Here is a 13,473-nt window from a genome sequence, read left to right as displayed (position 1 = left end):
CTGAAGGTACACTACTCTCCTGACCTTTATGAGAAACATTTCCTTGCACTTCTTTTTATTTATACCTCCTAAGTATGCACCCTTCAAGACTTGGAACTTTATATAAGTAGAATCATACTGTATGTCATATTAATATTTATAATACAGTGATGACATTTAATTCAGTGTCTTTGGGGAATAAGGTATTCCATATAAGTATGCTTTTTCTCTGTTTTATAACTTTAAGCATTTTGGATAAAAATGTTCTAAATTTCATTATGCCCTTCCCTTGGAGAGTAAATAAACGATCTGTCCTTTTTTGGTGATTTAATGTCATTCCTTAGGAGCACCAGTTAATGTGGTGGGCATAAGCCTCCAGGTTCTGAGGCGTGAAGACTATTGTGAAGGTGTAGAAGTGTCCCTTTTCTCACTATATCAATTCACTTTTGGTTGCTTTGTTTTCATTTGTGTGTATGTGTGTGCGTGTCTGGTTTTTTATAAGCGTTTCTATCTTGTTGCCAGTAGGGTGCCCACCTCCAGCAAAACCTGCTCATCCTTGTTTAATTTACAGGTACTAAAATCTGTGGGCAGAAAAAACATAAGCAAGTTGATTCTAATTTTGTCTAAAATAAATAGGCAATGAATGAGGGTATTCAGAGGACTTGCCTTTGAAGAAGTGCTCGCATTTGAAACCTCCCTATTCCTCTTTTATAAAATGAGAATAACTGCAGAACCTGTCTTACAGAGTTGTTGTGAGGACTAAACAAGGTAACATAGGACCTCAGTTAATGTACTGCTTGGCCCAAAATAATAGCTATTGTTTTGTTTATTGTCATTGTTAATGTATTACTATTAAACACCCTTTTTGTCCACCTTTGTTTTCTGTTTCTCAGCTGCCAAAAACAGACCGAGAGATTCACTGGGACAGCTGCCTTATGTGACACAGGGCAGTAAGAGGGCTTTCACACATGCCATCTCATCTGATGGATGAGTATAGGCCAGAGGGGAGGGGGCAGATGTCAGGATTCTCATTTTCAAGCAAAGAAACTGAAGCTATGCTCAGGTCGATGAACTGCCCAAATAACAAATGGTGGAGCCACTCAGGTCAATGAACTGCCCAAATAACAAGTGGTGGAGCCTGGACTCCAGATCAGGTTTTCTGGCTCCAAATCATCCTCTTCTTGCTAAGTCAGTCTTCTTCCCCATTTTTCTAATTCAATCTCATTTGTAAACTAAAATACAATAGTAAGATATGGTCCTATTTAGGGTTTGAAGTTAGTTAGAAAATCAGTGTGTGAATCCATGCATTCAACAAGAAGTAAATTCTCAGCCAGAGTCCACTCGATGGAAGAGCATGGCTGTGACTTCATCTCTCCCCACTCTGCCCCTGTTCACCATGGTCCAGCCCCACTAGCCTCCCACAGTGTTCCTCAGATGGACAATGCTCACGTCTATGTCACAGCTCTCACGTGACCCAGATCTCACCATTCAGGTTTCCACTGAGATGCACGCCACCTGCCTCCATTCTCGTCTATCCAATAACCTGCCCTATTGTCGTCACAGCACGTAAGACTCTCTGAAATTGTCATTTACTGTTTACATGTTTATCGTCTCTCCCCATCACATCTTGCGTACAACTGTATTCTCAGCATGACAGAGCCTAGTACATGGGTGTATGATAGATATTTGGTACACAAATAGATGCATTTTATAGCAGGAGTGACACTAATGGATCTTTTGAAAGGAACGTTAACACTTAAAAATTGATATTCAGAGTTCTTAATTTTATTTGAATGAAAGAATATTGTATAGAAAAGCTGTGGGTGAGAAACTGCAGTACCACTGAAAAGATGATTCCTAGTAAGACCATGAAGTTTAATTCTGCATATCTATATCACTTCTAGGTGTATATAATTTGTAATTGGATATAGATTTATAATTTTACAAATCTGGTATTTTTTATATACATGGCGGGACTAAGAGATGTCTCCAGACCTAAGTCTCTCATTGTCAGCAGTTACTGTGTAGTTCTGCAATTAGAGCTCAGCTATGCACTTGGCCAGTTCTTCTCAGCCAAACTAGTACTTCTTATATGTCTGGTATTGCCTTGATCCTGTAGTTCTTAACCACTTTGGAATCATAGACCCCTGTGAGGTAGTAATGAAAGTCGCAGACCTGCTCTCCAGAAAATGCACATATGCACATCACATACAACTTCACACAAAATGTCAAGGAGTTGGTGGACTCAGGTGAATAGATATAGGTAGGTAGATAGATGTACATAGGTACATAGGTAGGTAGGTAGGTAGATAGAGACTATAAATAAGCACCAAACCAGTGATTGTGCCCATGTGCTTTAGGAGTTCAGAGGAAGGAAGATAAATGCAGGCACAAAGACGATCTAGGAAGATTCCCCCAGGGGGCAGAGCATTTCAGTCAGGATAGAACAGTAGGAGCTAAAATGTAGAAGTCAGAAAATGGGAGCGTAGCCAGAAGAAAGTTGTGAACAGCACGTGAGAGTGGGAGACAGATAGGGGTAAGGACTGTGAGTGGTTCATATAGCCGAGTACAGGAAGCTATAAATGGTGGACTGGATGGATGAAAGAAGAAAGCAGATCAAGCAGCTCCACTCCTTGAAGGCTTTTTTAACTGAACAGTAATACCTCCACCAAAAAAAAAATCAACATTATCAGAAGCATCAACCAACCATGAGCCATAAAACTAATGGGGACTGAAATGCATTCTAGGGGGGCTTCCTTAGAAGGTCATGAAGCCAGAATAAATCCCATCTATGCCTCTACTTGCGAAAATATAAACTTAGCTATTCTTGCCTCTGCCTTTACTCAAGACATGCCCTCTTCTAGGAATGCCTTTTCTTTGCCTAGGAGGGATCAAGATGGCGGAGCAGGAGGACATGGAGCTCACCTCTCCCCACAAGCACATCAAAAATACGTCTACGGGCTTCCCTGGTGGCGCAGTGGTTGGGGGTCCGCCTGCCGATGCAGGGGACGCAGGTTCGTGCCCCGGTCCGGGAAGATCCCACATGCCGCGGAGCGGCTGGGCCCGTGAGCCATGGCCGCTGAGCCTGTGCGTCCGGAGCCTGTGCTCCGCAACAGGAGAGGCCACAACAGTGAGAGGCCTGTGTACCGCAAAAAAAACCCATAACGTCTACCTGTGGAACAATTGTCACAGAAAACTAACTAGAAACTGGCAGAAGAACTCTGTACAACCAAAGCTGCAAGAAAGATCTCCACTTAACCGGGTGGGGCAGAAAAAAGGCATCAGATTGGGACCTGTGTCCCTGGGAGGGATCTGAAAGGAGAAGGTCCACATGGGCAGACCCTTACCCTGGGGAGTGAGCAGGCCAAGCCACAGTCTGAGTGTTCAGTCCTGGGACCCTGAACGGAGGAGACAAGCCCCTTTGGCTGCTGGGAGAACTGCTGGGACAGACAGAAGAGCTGCAGAAGCCTAACTCGACTCACAAGGAGTGCACACAAGTTGGCTTGCAACAGCCAGGGCAGAGAGAGCCTTGCACTGGTGGCTGCTGCCTCACCAGAATCCCTAACCCAAACGGGGCAAACACCCCTGCTCTGTTCACTCCACACCACAGTCTGGTGTGAGATCAGGGTCAACCGGGCCATAGGAAAAGACTCAGTCTAGCTACACAGAGACAGCCCCGGGGGGGCCTGGGTTTTGATCTAGGTGGGGTGGCAGCAGCCACTGTCAGCGGGCACTCGGGCAGCACCCCAGGAGCAGGCAGTGGTTCATACCCCAGCTGAGCAAACACTCCCCACCCCCATCCACAATGCAGCTTGGTGCAGGATCTGGGGCAGACAGGCCCAGGGAGAAGGCTTGACCTAGCTGCTCAGAGACAGCCCTGGGGGACTGGGCTGTGATCCAGGTGGGGCACCGGCGACCACTGTCAGAGCTCGCTCCAGCAGCACCACAGGAGCACCCGGCCCCGCCCACTCCACAGCACAGCTCGATGCTGGGTCTGGGGGAGACCGGTCCTATAAGAAGGTTGCCACAGAGGCAGCCCAGATCTCAGGTGGCAACACAGCCACCTCAGTCCCTGCAGCTACAGTGCCCTGACCCCCAGCCCCAGCCTAGCAAATGCCCCGGCCCTGCCCACTCCACACCACAGCCTTGCACTCGATCTGGGACAAACACAGCAGGGGAAGAGATGTGACCCTGGGCTGCGTCTGAGCAGAGCTGACGTCACCTACTTAGGCGGCACGTTGGTGCTCTGTAAGTGCACGAGCCCCAGTTCCTTCAGCACTCCCCACCTTTGGGGCGGAGCATGCACTCAAGGGTAATGGAGCCTCATCAAGCCTGACCCTCAGAGCTTCTGCTGCAACAACTGGGAACCTGACAAGGTGGGGACTGCCACTGAGCAGAGAGGAAGTCCTGCCTCACACCCTGCACAGGATTTAGATCCCCCAACACCAACCACACCCCTATCAGAGTGACAACGGCCAGTACACCCTGAGGACAGACATGGCTGGTGTCCATATCAAAACCAGCCCTCACACCAAAAACATTGGACATACACAGTCTACACAGGGATGCTCTCACATAGAAACACTCCTTCAAGACCAAAATAGATAACTGTTTCTCCTAAATTCATGGAGACAGAGAAACTTAACTAAAATGAAAAGCAGAGGAACTACTCCCAATTAAAAGAGCAAGAGAAATCCCCTAAAATAAAAAATAATGAAACAGAGCTCACCAGTCTACCAGAACTCGAGTTCAAAAAGGTAATAATCAAAATGCTAACTGAATTAAGAAAGATTATCAATATAAACACAGATCACTGTAACAAGGAACTAGAAACTAAAAAAATGAACCAAAGATAATTCAATTTCCAAGATAAAAAGCAATCTGGAAGCAATGGATAGCTGACTGAATGATGCAGATGAACAAATAAGTGATCTGGAAGACAGAATAATGGAAATCACCCAATCAGAACAGCAGACCACTATGGAGAACAGTATGGAGGTTCCTTAAAAAACTAAAAATAGAACTACCATATGACCCAGCAACCCCACTACTGGGCATATGCCCTGAGAAAACCATAATTCAAAAAGAATCATGTACCACAATGTCTATTGCAGCTGTATTTACGATAGCCAGGACATGGAAGCAACCTAAGTGTCCATCGACAGACGAATGGATAAAGAAGATGTGCACATATATACAATGGAATATTACTCAGCCATAAAAAGAAACAAAATTGAGTTATCTGTAGTGAGGTGGATGGACCTAGAGACTGTCATACGAGTGAAGTAAGTCAGAAAGAGAAAAAGAAATACTGTATGCTAACACATATATGGAATAAAAAAAAAAAAGTGGTTCTGAAGAACCTAGGGGCAGGACAGGAATAAAGATGCAGACATGGAGAATGGACTTGAGGACATGGGGAGGAGGAAGGGTAAGCTGGGACAAAGTGAGAGAGTGGCATGGACATATATACATTATCTAACGTAAAATAGATATCTAGTGGGAAGCAGCCGCATAGCACAGGGAGATCAGTTCAGTGCTTTGTGTCCACCTAGAGGGGTGGGATAGGGAGGGTGGGAGGGAGACACAAGAGAGAGGAGATATGGGGATATATGTATATCTATAGCTCATTCACTTTGTTATACAGCAGAAACTAACACACCATTGTAAAGCAATTATACTCCAACAAAGATGTTAAAAAATAATAATAATACTTATTGGGCAGGCCAAAAAGTGCCTTCAGGTTTTAAGTAAAAATAAAAGACACATTTTTCATTTTCACCCAGAACTTTATTGAACAACATATTCACCCTTTTGTTCCACTACCTTCTACCATTTTTCAGGCAACTTCATAATTCCATCTTCCCAAAACTTTTTATCTTTTTTGAGCAAAGAACTGTTCCAGGTGCCTTTTACAGTCTTCCAGGGAATTGAAATTTTTTCCATTAAGAGAATTTTGTAAAGACCGAAATAAATGGAAATCCAAAGGTGCAATGTCTGCTGAATACGGCAGATGAATCAGAATTTCCCAGCCAAGCTGTAACAGTTTTTGCCTGGTCATCAAAGAAACATGTGGTCTTGCGTTATCCTGATGGAAGATTATGCGTTTTCTTTTGACTAATTCTGGATGCTCTTTGTTGAGTGCTGCTTTCAGTTGGTCTGATTGGGAGCAGAACTTGTTGGAATTAATCGTTTGGTTTTCCGGAAGGAGCTCATAATAGAGGACTCCCTTCCAATCCCACCATATACACAACATCACCTTCTCTGGATGAAAGCCAGCTTTTGGTGTGGTTGGTGGCAGTTCATTTCACATTGTTGTACAGTATCCACTTTTCATCGCCCGTCACAATTTGTTTTAAAAACAGAATGTTTTCATTACATTTCAGTAGAGAATATCACGTGGAAACGTGGTCAGGAAGGTTTTTTTCACTTAACTTACGTGGAACCCAAACATCAAAGCAATGAACGTAGCCAAGCTGGGGCAAATGATTTTCAACACTTGATTTGGATATTTTGAGTATGTCAGCTCTCTCCCGCGTGGTATAGCGTTGATTGTTCTCAATTATTGTTTCGATTTGATTGCTATCAACTTCATCTGGTCTACCCAACCATGGAGCAACAGCCAGCGAGAAATCTCCAGCAGGAAACCTCACCACTTTTGACACATTCAACCAGTCACAGCACCTTCTCCATACACTGCACAAATCTTTTTGTGCATTTCAGTTGCTTTTTTACCTTTCTTGAAATAATAAAGCATAAAATGCCAAAAATGTTGTTTTTCTTCCATCTTTCATATTAAAATGGCTACATAAAAATTCACCAATTTTTATGTCTTTTTTTAAATGCATGCTGATATGACAGCTGTCACATACAATCTAACAAAATTGTTTCGAATTAAGTTAAAGACAAGTAAGTGCTACTAGAGCCATCTTATGGAAAAAACCAAACGAACCTACTGGCCCACCCACTAAAATGGCAAAAGTTAAAGAGAGGATTCTAAAGGCAGCAAGAGAAAAACAAAGAGTTGTTTACAAGGGAACCCTCATAACGCTATCAGCTGATTTCTCTGCAGAAACTCCGTAGGCCAGAAGGAAGTGGCGTGATATATTCAACGTTCTGAAAGGGAAAAACCTGCAACCTAGGATGCTCTATCCAGCAGGATTATCATTTAGAATAGAAGAAGAGATAAAGAATTTCTCAAACAGGCAAAAACTAAAAGAATTCAGCAATACCAAACCTAACCTAAAAGAAAGGTTGAAGGGTCTTCCTTAAATGGAAAGAAGAATCCATAGGAAAGGGAAAATCCCAATAGGAAGAGCAAATATATAGTTAAGGACTGAAGATCACTCAAATAAGCCAGTACATAGATTAAAAAACAATGAAAAAATTATAAGAGATTATAATTACAGTAAACAATAAAAGGATAAGCATGAAGATGTAAAGTAGGACATCGAAATCACAAAACGTGGGGGAGGAGAGTATAAAAATGTAGATATCTTTTAGAATGTGTTTGAACTTGAATGACCATCAGTTTAAAGCAAGTAGACGTATTTATGGGTCAATATACTTTAATTCCATGTTAACCACAAATAAAAAACATAAAACTGATTCACAAAAAGAAAGGAATCAAGCATATACTACAAAAGAAAATCATCAAACTACAAAAGTAAAAGCAAGAAGAAGAAATGAACAAAGAAGAACTAGAAAAACAATTGGAAAACAAGGATTAAAATGGCAATAAGTACATACGTATCAATAATTAATTTAAATGCTGATAGACTAAATGCTCTGATCAAAAGACATAGAGTGACAGACTGGATAAACAACCAAGAACCTGCAATATGCTGCCTAAAAAGAACCTCACTTCAGGGCAAAAGACACAGACTGAAAGTAAGGGCAGCAAATGGAAACAAGAAAGTGGGGGTAGCAATACTCATATCAGACAAAATAGAGAACTTGGATTCATTCCAGGGTCACAAGGATGGTTCAGCATATGCAAATCAATCAATGTGATACACCACATTACCAAAAGGAACAACAAACCACATCATCTCAATAGATGCAGAAAAAGCATTAACAAAATTCAACATCCATTCGTGATAGAAACTCTCACCAAAGTGGGTACAGAGGGAACATATCTCAACACAATAAAGGCCACTTATGACAAATCCACAGCCAATACAATACTCAACCGTGAAAAGCTGAAAGCCTTCCCACTAAATTCAGGAACAAGACAAGGATGCTCACTCTCACCACTTCTATCCAACACAGTATTGGAAGTCCTAGCCACAGCAATCAGACAAGAAAAATAAATAAAAGGTATCCACACTGGAGGGGAAGAGGTAAAAGTGTCACTATTTGCAGATGACATGATACTCTATATAGAGAACCCTAAGTCTCCACACAAAACTATTAGAACTAATAAATGAATTCAGCAAGGTAGCAGGATACAAAATTAATATACAGAAGTCTGTTGCATTTCTTTACACTAATAATGAAATACCAGAAAGTTTAAAAACTATCCCATTTAAAATCACATCAAGGGACTTCCCTGGTAGTCCAGTGGTAAAGAATCCGCTTTCCAACGAAGGGGACGTGGGTTCGATCCCTGATCAGGGAATTAAGATCCCACATGCTGAGGGGCAGCTAAGCCCATACACAACAACTACTGAGCCTGCGTGCTGCAAACTACAGAGCCCACGCACTCTGGAACCCGCGTGCCACAACTAGAGAGAAGACTGTGTGCCACAACGAAAGACCCCACATGCCGCAACAAAGATCCTGCATGCCGAAACTAAGACTCAGTGCAGCCAGAAAAGACCCAACGCAGCCAAAAAAGACCCAATGCAGCCAAAAAATAATAATAAAAATAAATAAAATAAAATCGCATCAAAAAATAAAATATGTAGGAACAAAATTATCCAAGGAGGTGAAAGACCTACATGCTGAAAAGTACAAAACATTGATAAAGGAAACTGAAGATGACTCAAGGAAATGGAAAGCTATCCTGTGCTCTTGGATTGGAAGAATTAACGTTGTTAAAATGGCCACACTATCCAAAGCAATCTACAGATTTAATGTGATCCCTATTAAAATACCCATGACATTTTTCACAGAAGTAGAATAATACTAAAATTTATATGGAACCACAGAAGACCCAGAATTGCCAGAGCAATTTTGAGAAAAATGAACAAAGCTGGAGGTATAACCCTCGCAGACTTCAGACAATACTACAAAGCTACAGTAATCAAAACAATGTAGTATTGGCACAAAAAACAGACTTACAGATCAATGGAACACAATAGAGAGCTCAGAAACAAACCCATGCACCTATAGTCAATTAATCTACAACAAAGGAGGCAAGAATATACAATGGAGAAAAGACAGTCTCTTCAACAAATGGTGTTGGGAAAGCTGGACAGCTACATGTAAATCAGTGAAATTAGAACATTCCCTCACACTGTATACAAAAGTAAACTCAAAATGATTTAAAGGCCTAAATGTAAGACATGACACCATGAAACCTCCTAGAAGAGAACACAGGCAAAACATTCTTTGACATAAATCGTAGCAAAGTTTTCTTAGATCAGTTTCCCAAGGCAAAAGAAATAAAAGCAAAAATTAACCAATGGGAACTAATCAAACTTAAAAGCTTTTGCACAGCAAGGGAAACCATCAACAAAACAAAAAGACAGAATGGGAGAAAATATTTGAAAATGATGTGACCGACAAGGGCATAATATCCAAAACAACCAGCTCATGCAACTCAATAAGAGAAAAAACAAAACAACCCAATCCAAAAAAGGGCAGAAGACCTAAATAGACGTTTTTCCAAAGAAGACATACAGATGCCCAACAGGCACATGAAGAGACGCTCAGCATCGCTAATTATTAGAGAAATGCAAATCAAAGCTACAAGATGTCACCTCACACTAGTCAGAATGACTATCATGAAAAAGTCTACAAATAATAAATGCTGGTGAGGGTGTGGAAAAAAGAGAACCGTTGTACACTGTTGGTGGGAATGTAAATTGGTGGATCCACTATGGAGAACAGTATGGAGGTTCCTTATGAAACTAAAGATACAGCTACCATACAATCCTGCAATCCCACTCCAGAAAAAGAAGAAAATTCTAATTCAAAAAGATACATACATCCCAATGTTCATAGCAGCAATGTTCGTAATTTACAAAGCCAAGACATGGAAGCGACCCAAATGCCCATCAGCAGACAACTGGCTTAATATTTTTTTCCTCAACTAAAATTCAAGACCGTTGTTGGAGGTGAGGTTACCAGTGGGCTTTTTAAACAATTCACGTCCAAGCACCAGGACCTTGATGCTAGTAACTGTGGCATGTGCCGCACGTGCTGCACGTGCTTTCCCAGCATCTCTACCTCAAGGACTTTGGCTGCTGGAGCCTTTGTTCCACTAGCCCTGCCTCACACACAAGGTGCAGGCTGTGGTCAGACCCCCTGAGGAGTACATCTCATGGCCTGCACTCAGAGGCCACCAGGTGCTCTGCTCAGATGTCACCTTCTCACAGAGGGTGACCTGTGATGGAAGACCACCTGATGCAAGAGAAAAATAACCCATTAGTCACTTCCATCCTCTTTTGTTGCTTTATTTTCTTTGCAGCATTCTTACTGTCTGAATCCCAATTGTGATTTCCATACCTTTCATATAACATTTTATTCACATAAGGATTACTTTTGTAAAGTTTGCAATTCAGTTAGATGGGAAGTCAACTTTTCTGTCGTATTTCACTTTTTTCCTTTTTATTCTTAAAGGAGGATTCTCTGGATCACATTTCAGACATGGAAGAAGTTTGCAAAATTTACAAAAGAGGAAAGAGGAAAAGAAGAAAGGCGAGAGCAGCTCCGTAGGAAGGTAGCTGAAATTCTTCCAGACTTCCAGATGCTCACACCGCTGTGACTCAGGTGTACAGCAATCAGATGCTCGGCCCGTGGGTAAGGAGTCCTTGGTGTGCCAGTGGCCACAGCCCAGTGCAGTGCTTGCAATGGGAATCTCCATCAGTCCGTGTGTGTGTGTGTGTGTGATCTCCACCCACCCACATAGGCACGCATATATCTGGTTTATGTTCTGTCACGTACTTCTTGGATCAACGAAATTATTTTGTGAATTTGTATTCCCTTCTTTGATATCTCCTAGGTTGCTAATCAGTCCACTAACGCATTTATCACAGCAGGATCATCCAAAGGAACAGTCTAGAGCTCTGCTGTTCAAATGTACCCTATGTATTTTTAGGATCATAAACTTTAAAAAGGACAAGTGTTTGCTTGCCTGAGACTGTGAAGAAAAATATGTCCTTAGAGCTTAATGTGAACTGTTGACAAATGTAACTTTAATTAAATAGAAATTAAAAGTAGTGGGCACTTAGAAAAGGAGGGCCAGTCATCTGGTACCTTAGCATCAGCAACAGGCATCCTGCCAGACCCTGTCCTTTTTGCCCACCTGATGGAAAACTGTGGATCAAAAGGCATCCTAGGCAGCTGCTGCGAAGGGTAGCAGTGTATCCTGATTCCAGAGAATCCGGAGCACCAGAGATACTTCTCCTCAGTGCACTTTGCTAAGCATGAAGGAAGTCCAAAAGCTAAAGGCTCTATCAAAGGCAGTCCAGCAATTTGTTCAAGTGTCTGCTTGTGCTCCCAACTGCAACTTCTACATAACACACTCGATCAGTCTTCCAGTCCTCAGCTCAGTTTGCTCTGTGTATCAAGGTCCTTATCTTGAATTCAAAGAATGTTTTAATGTTTAAGATGCTGAAGAATATAAAGACTGACAAGACACTCCTGTGAATTGTCTGAGAGAGTTGCCTGCTAGAAAAAAAGTTTTCATTACAAAACACATGCTCATTACAACAAATTCAGGCAGTAAATGCACACAGTAAAACGAGACAGTCCCTTGCAGCCCTGAGGTAACTACTATTATTTGATAAGCTGAAACTTTGACTTGGTAAAATAAAACTGTGTGTCGTTCAATAAATTCTGTTATTGCCTCTTACTTCCTAGAAGGGATATCTAGCTACACCACCTGCAAAATCACATATCCTTTTTCTATAGAAAATGTATTATGGTTTACTCAGATATGACCAAACATTACCATATTGAACTTTATTTCTTCCACAATGTCCCTGTTCCCACTCATCTTTTCCTTTAATATGATTATAAAGTCATATCTAAAAACTCAAAGACTAATGGCCACTAAAGAAATGCGACTAAAAGTAACTCACAGTTAACCTCTTCTCATCTAAATCACTATCTGTCTTTACTTATCAATAGCACAGTTATAGAATATTGGCCGGTATCAGCCCCCAGAAATAAAATATCAATTTTATTTTAATGCCAAGCCAGTAGATAAGGAAGGGTGACTACCTCAAGTAAACCTGCCAGGGGCCTAAATAAATCCCATAAAGCTTAAGTTTCCTCTCTTAAGCTTTATTTCACCTCAAGCATCAATTAGAGATTGAGTCTTCAGCAGCCCATATTCTCATTGGGCCAGCGAGGACTTTTTAATCTACTTATAGAACCTTCTAAAGAGACACCGGGAAATAACTTAGAAAATGACCTCCTTAGTAAGTGACTTAGTAAATGACCTAACGTTTCTTGCTGCGCTCTCTTAAAGATATGATTTAAAGTGTTACTGCTGACAAAATGCCCAAATAAGCAGTATCCCTGGCCTACAAAACCAGAAAAGTAACCACAAGGAAAAGAATAGTTTACGGCTAGGGACGGTTTAAGTCCACAGGATGGGGACATCTAGGTAGCCAAAGAGGCAGCCCAGGTCTAATGCACGCTTTTCTTAAAGCAAAAGAGTTCAGGAGACACACCAAGAAACAACAACGATTTTCCTTAAAGAAAGCACTTTATTTTCCATTTAAACAACTTGGTCACAGTACGTTATTTTACATAAATGGCAGTAATTTTTAAAATCTCCACTTAAAAGGCCTTGTGTCTGAGTCTGAGGTGATAAGAGGATATGAATACAAGTATAAAAACAGTGCAAAACGTTTAGCCCGCAGCGTCCAGTGTCACAAGTCCCCTTTAACGTTGCTGAATCAGTTACGTTAAATTTAATATTAAATAAATTTTCCTGGGTTTCCTCTAGTCTAACATCAGACCCAGAAACGTAATCAGACGAAAAGGCTCAGAGGCCCCAACAACTCCAACCGGCCAATCACCTAGACCACAGGATCGCGACAAGCTGAGCTCTGTAACCCGGCATCTTGTCAGGGGCGCCATGTGAAGAAATAGAGGATTTTAGTTGCATCGATAACTGGAATAGACTAGCTCTGCTTTTAAAGGTTTGCTTTTAAAGTATGAGTTTTCTAGAAGTTAATGGTGCCATCGGGAAGGCTAGCTAGGAGCGTCACAAGCCCATCTCGGAAACGGTCACAACCTCTAAGGAATGTGTCTCCACTAAACCATCCAGTCTCTGGCCTGCTGCTGATACTACAGTGAAACCCTTAGTGCCAA

General features: G+C 41.7%; 1 protein-coding gene across 2 annotated transcripts in view; it reads left to right on the top strand.

The window, feature by feature from the left end:
- The window catches only part of CCDC191 (coiled-coil domain containing 191), a 101,752-nt gene extending 89,820 nt beyond the window's left edge, over positions 1-11,932 (top strand). For both annotated transcript variants that reach the window (XM_082839958.1, XM_082839957.1), the window contains one exon: positions 10,768-11,932. In XM_082839958.1, the coding sequence (XP_082696084.1) occupies positions 10,768-10,912 (145 nt within the window). In that variant the 3' untranslated portion in view covers positions 10,913-11,932. The remainder of the gene's footprint in view (positions 1-10,767) is intronic.
- Positions 11,933-13,473: the final 1,541 nt, after the last annotated feature.

This window comes from Leucopleurus acutus (genome assembly GCF_964270905.1).
Source record: "Leucopleurus acutus genome assembly, chromosome: 5".
In the NCBI taxonomy this organism is placed as follows: domain Eukaryota; kingdom Metazoa; phylum Chordata; class Mammalia; order Artiodactyla; family Delphinidae; genus Leucopleurus; species Leucopleurus acutus.
Note: the sequence above shows the minus strand (reverse complement) of the source record. Positions and strands in the feature narration are given on the sequence as shown.